General features: G+C 39.7%; 1 protein-coding gene across 1 annotated transcript; it reads left to right on the top strand.

The window, feature by feature from the left end:
* The first annotated feature begins 7,251 nt into the window (after positions 1-7,251).
* Positions 7,252-8,103, top strand: LOC149569462 (CASP-like protein N24). The gene is made up of 3 exons (XM_089816918.1): positions 7,252-7,412; positions 7,604-7,718; positions 7,828-8,103. Exons 1-3 carry the CDS (start codon positions 7,252-7,254, stop codon positions 8,101-8,103), a joined length of 552 nt encoding a protein of 183 aa, XP_089673044.1.
* The last annotated feature ends 2,436 nt before the right edge of the window (positions 8,104-10,539 follow it).

The raw sequence follows: 10,539 nt of genomic DNA, 5'->3' as shown, positions 1-10,539 counted from the left end.
AGTAGGTGATGGGAGAGGGAGTGAGAGAGGGAGAGTGAGAGAGAGAGAGAGAGGAGGAGGATGAGAGTGTGTGAGTGTGAAAGAGAGAAAGTAGGGGATGGGAGAGGAGAGAGTAGGGGATGGAAGAGGAGAGAGGGGGGGGATGGGTGTGTGTGTGTGTGTGAAAGAGAGAGAGTAGGGGATGGGATAGGGGGAGAGAGAGAGAGAGTAGGGGATGGGATAGGCGGGAGAAAGAGAGAGTAGGGGATGGGAGAGAGAGTAGGTGGTGGGAGAGGGAGTGGGAGAAGGGGAGAGAGAGGGGGGATGAGAGTGTGTGTAAGAGAGAGTAAGGGATGGGAGAGAGTGTGAGAGTGTGAGAGAGAGTAATGGTGGTAGAGAGAGAGAATAGGGGATGGGAGAGAGAGAGTGAGAGTAGGGGATGGGAGAGAGAGAGAGAGAGAGAGAGAGAGAGAGAGAGAGAGAGAGAGTGTAGAGAGGGGGAGAGAGAGAGAGAGAGAGAGAGAGCAGGTGGTGGGAGAGGGAGTGGGAGAGGGAGAGGGAGAGGGAGAGAAGGGGGATGGGAGTGTCTGTGAGAGATTTAGAGAGTAGGAATGGGAGAGGAGAGAGAGAGGGGGTAAGGAAGTGTGTGTGTTTGAGAGAGAGAGAGAGAGAGAGAGTAGGGGATGGGAGAGAGAGAGAGTAGGCAGTGGGAGAGGGAGAGAGAGAGGGGGGATGGGAATGTGTGTAAGAGAGAGAGAGAGAGAGAGAGAGAGAGAGAGAGAGAGAGAGAGAGAGTAGGGGATGGGAGAGAGTGTGAGAGTGTGTGTGTGTGTGTGTGAGAGAGAGAGAGAGAGAGAGTAGAGGATGGGAGAGAGATTGAGAGTAGGGGATGGGAGAGAGAGAGTAGAGAGGGAGAGAGAGAGAGATAGTAGGTAGTGGGAGAGGGAGTGGGAGAGGGAGAGAGGGGGGATGGGAGTGTGTGTGAGAGATCTACAGAGTGGGTGATGGGAGAGGAGAGAGAGGGGGGATGGGTGTGTGTGTGTGTGAAAGAGAGTAGGGGATGGAAGAGGAGAGAGAGAGAGTAACAGATGGGACAGAGATTGTGAGAGAGAGAGACTAGGTGGTGGGAGAGGGGTATGGGAGAGAGTGTGAGAGTGAGAGAGAGAGAGTAGGGGTGGCAAAGAGAGAGAATGGGATGGGAGAGAGAGAGTGAGAGTAGGGGATAGGAGAGAAAGATCTAGGTGGTGGGAGAGGGAGTGGGAGAGAGAGAGAGAGAGAGAGAGAGAGAGAGGAGGATGAGAGTGTGTGAGTGAGAGAGAGTAGGGGATGGGAGAGGGGACAGAGAGAGACAGTAGCTTGAGAGAGAGAGAGAGAGAGAGAGAGTAGGGGATAGGAGAGAGAGAGTAGGCAGTGGGAGAGGGAGAGAGAGACGGAGGATGGGAGTGTGTGTAAGAGAGAGAGAGAGTAGGGGATGGGAGAGGAGAGAGAGTAGGGGATTGGAGAGGAGAGATATAGTAGGGGATGGGAGAGGGGAGAGAGAGTAGGCAGTGGGAGAGAGAGAGAGAGAGGGTATGGAAGTGTGTGAGAGAGTAGGGGATGGGAGAGAGAGTAGGTAGTGGGAGAGGGACAGTCTATCAAGCGGAGACGCCACAATACAGAGACACTGAAATACAGAGACGCTAGTATTCGAAGATGACAGAACAGATTTGCGGCACAGAACACAGGTGACAAGTAGAGACGCCGATTTGCGCAGATGCAAATTCTCCCAGACGACGATTTTTGCAGACATGGATTTTCGCAGATGTCGATTTTCGCAGATGCGGATTTTCGCAGACGTCGATTTGCGTAGACGTCAATTTTCGTAGACGCGGATTTTCGTAGACAGAACAGGTTGTAGAGGCCAAAACTACAACAAAAAAGTTGAAAAATGCGAAATTTTTTTTTTAGATGGTATTTCTTCTTCCTAAGTGCGTTCTTTAACCTACAAAAACAAGCAAAACACCCTCACAACACACTCAAACAACAACAAACATTAGATGGTTAGAAAAAATGACATATAGATGAAAATAGATGATTAAATGACCCATAGTGGGGTCCCACCGGGCATGCCAAAATGTAGAACAAGAATTAGTATGCAAATAACATTAACAAATAAAGTAAACATTCACAAACCAAAAAACTAAATTCACATATATGCTTAGACAAAGAAAGCAAACAAGAAGTGCAAACCTCACAAGAGAAAACACTCCATGTTTTTTTGATTCTGTAGATGTGTCCTTTTGCTGTGGATGTATGCTCAAGATACTCAAAAGCTGCTTCAATGGAGATGGGTAATGGAAAATTGGTAGCTTTGTGAGCTCTCAATTTGGAATTATAAGGGTAATATTGATGGCTTTGGTTCTCAAAATAGCATGGTAACTTTAGCTCAAAGATTGTTGATGAAATGGCTTGGGATGGGATTCAATTTATAGGCTAAGGGGTAGAGGGATGGAGGGCTTAGATGCAAGGATGGATGAAGGCTTAAGGAGGGCTAGGATGCACTCAAAGGAGAGCACATGGATTGTGCTTGTTTAGCACCAATGGGAAGGTGACACTTGTCACAAGGAGGATGAGTGTGAGAGGGTAGGGTAAAGGGTTGGTTAAAGGCATGATGAGTGGGGTTGAGTATGTAAGAGGGATGTAAGAGGAATGAGTGTGGAAGAGGGAAGAGTGTGGAAGATGGGTGTAAGAGTCATGAGTGGGCTTGTAAGAGTCTTTATGTTTTGTAAGAGCACTCATGACTTAGTGGTTGGGTTTTTTAAGGGGAGACTTTGGTTTGGATTAGGAAAGTCTTAAACTTGTTTAAGGAATGTGACAACATTAGGGGGTGGATTAGGCTTGGGTTTAGGATTAGATTAGGGATGTTAGAGATGTGCAAGTGGATGGCATTAATGAGGGTGGGTGAGTTAGTGGCTAAGCTTGGTTAGTATGGGTGGATGGGGTGGATTAGGCTAAATGGAGGATTAGAGATAGGTAAGCGGTTTTTGAATTTGAGGATTTCATTTATCAAATAGATTTATTTAATAAATGGGGATTTTTGGAATTAGATAGGAGAAAAGGATTTAATTGATAAATAATAGATTATTTAATTTATCAATTAGGACTATAGATGATTAATTAAATTAATCAACTAGGGGATGACAAAGGATTAATTAAATAGAATTTAATTAATGATGCCTTTAGAGATGGCTAAATTAGATTACCAAAGCAGTGTAATCAAATTTAGATGTCTACAATAGGAACATTCTTGTCCAGAGGTTGATCACCTCCAGCTGCAGGTTGAGTTGGCCCTTGGATGGAAGCTATGGTTACACCCACTATAGCACTTTGAGATGAAGTAGGCATTGCAGTTGCTGGAGAAGCTTGAGTGGCTGAACCCTTGCTTTGACTCTTCTTAGTTGTCCACTCTGCCCATTTCCTAGTTATTTTGATGATCCTAGCGACCATGATATCAAGATTCTCCTCCACATTCACATATGGCTCAGAACTAATAGGAATCCCTCTTAATTTGGTCAAATATGTATTGCTATACATATTCTGACCATCATCCTCCAATCCTTCTACATTGAGATCAACACCATATGTCTTTATTTGTTCCACTATGAACCTAGTGAAAGCACGATATCAGCTCTCCAAATCATCCTTGCAATCTGCCCAATAATCCTCTATAGTGGTGACATGCTTAATCACACTCCCAATTTGTAGCAACTCTCTCACATATCTATTTGGATTGAACATGGGTCTCACAACCTCATATTCTTCTAGTTTGTACTTATTCTCAAATGCCTTAAGCATGTTTTTGGCATCAGATCGAGATTCAAAAATATACGCTCCAACCTTTATGGGGAATTCATACCCCTTCTTCCTTAAACTAGCACTCAGCACATCCACCTAGATAGCTTGTCTCATGATCTCTATCAGCACAATCATGTTGCTTGGATATCTGGGAAGCTTCAAAGAAAATTTGTTGAAAGCTACAAGACGCAAATACAAGAAGGATAAGAATTGAATAAAGTAGCTACCAAATTGACTGATGGTCACCATCGCTTATGGGCTGAACCTCCTCTCCGGGCATCCTTGTAGTTCCCTGCAAATCCTCATTGTAAACGAATCATTAACTCTGACATACTCTGCATAGCTATTCTGTAACTTTAATCGATGCAAAGGAACCAAAATGTCCACGATCTCGGGCTTGAGATTGGTGCCAAAAAGAGGCTTAGGAACCTTACTCTTAGCTCCCCATGGCTTTTGGAACTAGGACCTCATAATTTTCTTTCGCCACACCATCTTCTTCAAGGAGAACTTAGACATGGCTCCTCCTATTGTCAATTTGGAAAATTCTTCTTGCTCTAGAATCCGGAGGCAATTGACTATAGTTTGTCGGGTAATTGAGATCAAAACTATGTGATCAGGCAACAAAACTTGTTTAGTTTCGAGATTGTAGTGGTTAATACATTCAACAATTAGCTCGAGAGCTTGAATTGCCACTAGAAACCCAGCTACTTCTACTAGCCTGCCTCCCCAAAGTTTCTCTGTTATTGGGTGAATTGGCTCCATCCTCAGCCTCCTTTGAAAATATTGCATGTTGAAGAAATGGAGCGAGGTATCTGTAACATTTTGCAAAGTTGACCTAATTCCATTGAATCTAGTAAATCTTGTTGCCATCTTATCTGTGATAGAGATGAATGGAAATCTCAAAATTTAAAGTTGCAGAAAGAGTAGAACTTTGCAATTGTGAGAATTTTGAAATCACTATTCAATTCAATAGCATAACAGTTCAATAAAGAAAGTGGTAGTTTGAAAATCTGTTATGTTCATCCCTATAAAGAAATCCCAATCCACATTAATCTTCAAGATCTATGCCACACGAGTGAATTAAAGGATAAATCTATTAGATTAGTAAATGCGAGGGTTTCTAACAAATTTTTCCATGTCTTTTCATTGTTTCTATTGGCCCAATGGTAACTTTCCTTTATTATAGACTTACTTTCCCATTTTTCACCAAGTCTCAGAAAATTAAGAATGAAGTACTCTATACTGAAAAATCCGCTCAGCCAAATTTTTCTTAAGATACCTTCCCAAATGTGATTAACTTGCTTCCATTATCCTTTTTTAGTATTCTACAATCGATCTATGAGCCCAACATGCTTGCAGAAGTGATTTTTCCATAGATGCAAAAAATCACTTTTTAGGTTTGAAAACCCACTGAGGAGAAGGCAACTTTTGTTTTTTGGCCTTTGCTTTTATATTCACTTTACCCTTTAAGTAAATGTGCTTCTAGGCTTCAGAAAATCTAAAAAGGGCTGCAAAAGTGAAAAAGGAACCCACTTACTTGCTTTTCTCTCTCAAAAATGTCTTTGTCGAAAAACTAACTTCTTGGGTCGAAAACTTGCCATTGAGAAGCTGCTTTAGAGTTTTTCGCCAGATGCTATTATGATCATTGTGGTGAATTCTAAGTGAATCCCAAGGTAGAATACTAGAATGTGGGACAATCTATCCATAAAACAACTCATTTCTTCCTTGCTTCCACTTGTAAACCTCCTTCATTAACTTTTGCGGAAAATCACCTTCACGGGTCGAAAACCCGCTAAGGAGAAGGCGATATTGGATTTTCCACAAACTTCATTTTCTTTATGTGCAAGCTATAATGAGTTGTGAGAAAATTCATCCTCGAAAATGATTCTGTGAAAATCATGATATGACCCAAGAATCTCCATCAGAAAGGTCCTAGACTACCCACAAAACTCATGACAACAAGGAAAACCCACTTGGTTATGTAATGCAGGGTAGGAGGGAAGATGAAAACCCAATGGAGAGACTTTTCACTTGAGGGAAAAGAAATAGACTCGAACATACCTAGACCAAATTGAGACACAAGATCATTTTCCACTTTGCATAATGGGTACAGGATGAAAAGTGGGGCAACAAAGCTCATACCACCACTCATAGTCTTTGGTATATATTCTTTTTGTTCCTCTTCTCTTCTACAACAAGTTTAATTTTATCCATTTCCCTATTATTCCTCAACTTCAGGGTAGTCCTCAATATCTTATTTTACCTCCCTCCAAATCATACCACCTTGTTCCATTTAAATCTTTCATCCAGATATTATTATTTTATTTTATTTTATTTTCCATTTTCCAACCTTTACAAAATGAATATTTTTTATTTAATTTAATTTTCTATTTTCCAACCTTTACAAAATGGATACTAATAGCCACCAAAAATGCCCGTGGCTATACAGCCACGAAAATGCACTTCCTTTACATTGCTTTTTCTAACTTTTTAAAAAATTAAGTAAGTCCTCTCCTTTGTATGAAAGTGCATTTTCGTGGCTGTATAGACGTTGCCACCAAAAATCATATCATTGACTTCCTTCAATGCTTGTCCTCTTTTCTTCTTCTTAATTTCAAAATCGGAAACCATTTATATAATAACACCTCCCTACTCGTCTCCCCTCCTATGCCCATCTACTCCTCTCTCCTCCTATGCCCATCTATTCGATTTAGTTAATGTACATTTGTCATTCTTTTATTATAAGGTATCAATTTATTGTAAAGAGGATTCGTTCTCATAATGCTTCCCGAAAGGAAGTAAAAAACATTAAAAAGTGATTTTTGATGTTAGAGTAGACAAGGTAATAGTGTATTGACTTTTTCAATTTTTACTTTGAAGAAACTATTGACTCCAACGGACGCTTCCCATTTGATTTTTCTTGATTAATATGTTACACCTCTCAATCAAATCAACGGTTCAATTAAATTGTATATGGCTTATGACTGCCATATAATTAGCCCATGGGCACCACACGGAGTAAATCAAATTGAATATTAAACTATGAGAAATCAAAGCTGCACACAGTTGCATTTTGCCTTTTAAAGCAAGGCAGACATATGATTTCAGATGGAGGCTCCAATAAATGATACCCAAAGACTTTGAGAGCAACAAAACACTTATTCGTTATTTTTTCAAAGCATGTGAACTATGAACTATTCCTATAACTTCAAATTTCAATTTTATTCACTGTAGCTTTGGGCCCAAGACATCACAATAATTAAACTGAATGACCATACAATAATATCACATTCTTTCATATTGCCATTTCACCAACCACTGATGTATACTCAGCCTTAAATCATTGCTCTTTGCAAACTTTATCAACAACCGCTCTATCATGATTCCTCAAAAGTAAATCAAATGAAATAAAGAGGGAGTCTTTGAGACATGAAAAATATGAATAGAGGTGAGGAACATAATCTGATCTTGAGGATCACAGCGTTTTTGCTTTTCCTTATTTCGACAATTGTGATGCTGATCAGCAAGACTTGCTCTAGTGATACACATGAATGTAGCACAGCCTCCCAGTATCGTTTCAATTACTACAAACCGTTCAAGTAAGCAGTTTTATATATACCATGTTTCTTTCTTTGAGGATGTACTTATTTGTCCAAATGCCTTACAATTCCTTTATATTTCTCTATAATTATATAACCAAACCATACGATTCTCTCCATAACTTTCTATCAGGATATATTTTCATTTTGAATTAAGGAACTCAAGGATTGAAAATTTGCATGTGATGCAGATATGTTATAGCTGCAAATGTTATAGGCTGTGCGTATTCCATCGTACGAATTATACAACTACTGATTGGCTTATCTGGAAGATTCTGCTTTTATCTAAGCTTAATCTTCGACCAGGTCTGTGTTTTATTTCGATTTAATAACAAAATTATGCTTTGAAGTTTCTGAGCATCTAAATAAATGACATGGGTCTTTAAGAAACAGAAAATTTCATGTGGTGAAACAGTTGACGGCGTACATAGTTTTGTCGAGTGCCTCCGCCGCTATTGGCTGCATGATGTTGAGAGAACAAGTGTTTGAAGGAGGAGAGAGAAAGTGTATGAGGTATGCATCAGCTTCAGTGAGTATACAGTTTATGGGATTTCTAGTGCTGGCAGGTTGTGCAGTAATATCAGCCTCTCCTGTCACACGCGTTTATAAGATATTAATAGTTTGGCTGCCCAGGAGATCCATTCTACCACTACTCATATTTAGCAGTGAGGCAGGACCTATTTTGTATTGATTTAACACTCAAAACGAATGAGATTTTGGAGAATATGAAGCCTTATCCTCCTGAAAAGGATGTTGGATATAGTACATGTTAAGGCATACATGTAAATATAGTATGTTCAGTTAAGGCCGACGTTTTCAAAGATAGTTTATGTCGTCTGTTGCAGCCGTACAAATCAGTGGTTTCGAGCTCTGTGGGAACTCAGACAGTTGTAGTAGGTTTGGAAATTGGCGACTCTCTTAATCAATAAACAGCTTTAGGATTCATTTTGGCCACGTCACCTGTACCAACATAATCAATAGTTCTTTTTGTTTGAATTTTTCTATTTTTGGAAAATTAAGGGAAAACTTTATGAGAGCATGCAGTCGACAAACATCAACTACAACGAAATTATAAGAATTCAACGATATATTCCAATAATGGTGGGGAATCTAATCTATGTACTTAATTAATGATGAAATTTTGGTTATTTTGTTCTTGATAAGTAGGAGATAATTTTCACAGCAAGTCAAATTGTGATATTGCTATCAGGATTTAACTGTGTGATTTTGAGTCAAACTCATTGACCCATATTTCATGAGTAGTGACTTTGTAGTTAAGCGCGCTCAAGCTGGAGTAGTACCGGGATGGGTGACCTCCCGGGAAGTCCCGATGCTTCACCCTTGTGAGCATCACCTAAATCTAATGAGTGCTAAGTATTCCATTTATTCTCATGAGAGATGGATTCATGTTGAATCACTACTCATGAAATATGGGTCAATGAGTTTGACTCAAAATCGCATAGTTAAATCCTGATAGCAATATCACTATTTTGTTCTTGATAAATATAACTAAATTTGTGATTAGGTGTTATTGGTAAAGATATTTAAATTACGATTATGTTGTAAGATGATATATAATGCTTTTTGAAAGCACGGGTTATTAAGAATAGTTTATATACATTAACTTTACAATGTAAATATAGTTTTTATACATAAATTCAAAAACATTCTTGTTTTTAAAATAACAATGTACTCATGTAATTATAACTTCAATTACATGTAAATAGGGTAAACATTCATATGGAAAATGATTTTGTGGGGTCTTTTTTAATATAATAAAGAGTGAGAAGATTCATGTGAAAACTAAACTATTTATGTCTTTAATAATTATTTAATTTATTTATTTTTTAATATGGTAGAGTGAATGCGAGACCGAGGGTTTTGAAGACCAAACAACAATGGTTGTAGACATCTTCGGGTCAGGTGTTGGGAAGACATAAGAGGTGGTAATCTCTCTTGGAGACCCCCACAGATGGCTTAGGTACTCATAGAAAACTTTAGAGGAGAGAAGGGAGCTCGAGAGAAGGGAGAGAATGTGGGAAAAACATGCAGGTTTTCCTTGAGTAATGCGTGGGTTTTCACAAGCATTAGCCAGAAATCTAGTGGTGATGGCCCAAGAAAAAATAGTTCTTGAAGCACTCATCATCATAGGAGGATATCATTCCTTCACAAACATGCACACCATACTCTTGTGGTCTCACAACACACACCCGATTTTGAATCACAAAATGGGGACCCCCTAATTTCAAAATCCTCTTAGGACACCCTGTTAGGTGCCTCAGTAATTTTAGATCCTCCTCTGATTATAAGTCAGTCACCAATACCCGGTTAGGCAAGATCGAACAACTTTGCAAGGTCAAAAATCATTCTTTTGGTTTCTAAGTTCCAAAAAAGTGTGCACATGTGCACATGCATTGAGTGTGCACCAGCGCACTCACCTCCATTTGAGGATGTGCACATGCACATGTGCGCACCCTCGGTGGTGCACACTAGGCCACCCCAACCTAAAAAGTTCCATCACCCCTCCTCATTCCTCACTTGTGTTTTTGTGAGCTTCCCTACACCACACCTTTGCACCTTCCGTACCTCTGCAATTGCACACATCTAGATGTTCGCATCAAGAACAACCACCTTTGAGATTAAAACACCAATTGTTGATGATGCATACATGTGCATTTGTGCATGTCTGCACCCTCAATAGGTGTGTGTGTGAGCATAAAGACAAACTAGCCCCCCCACCCCATCTCCCACACACTTGCTAAAACATGGATCAAGTGTGCACATGAGATAAGTGTGTAACTACGCACTTTTGTACTCCTTAATGCCATCAAGTAAACAAGAGCAGACATATGCACCTATGCAAGTGCACTAAGTGGACATTTCAGGCACATGGGCAGTGATTTTAGTAAATTTTATTATATTTTCAATCAGTTTCTGTTAATTTGAGTTATGCTTTAGGGTCATGGTAGGTTTTTGACATCAATGATACTAACATTTCTATCTTTTGTGTAGATACAATGACATCCTCTTCATCCTCCATGGCTGCAAAGATAGTACCAAAGCTGGTTGCTTTCAAGTATCAAGGAGTACAAAAGAAATTTTGGTTTCAAGATAAATATTTTGAGAT

Source organism: Cupressus sempervirens, chromosome 3 (assembly GCF_028749045.1).
Source record: "Cupressus sempervirens isolate cs-2001-9-10 chromosome 3, ASM2874904v1, whole genome shotgun sequence".
Classification (NCBI taxonomy): Eukaryota; Viridiplantae; Streptophyta; class Pinopsida; order Cupressales; family Cupressaceae; genus Cupressus; species Cupressus sempervirens.
This window is presented reverse-complemented; position numbering and strand designations above follow the sequence as displayed.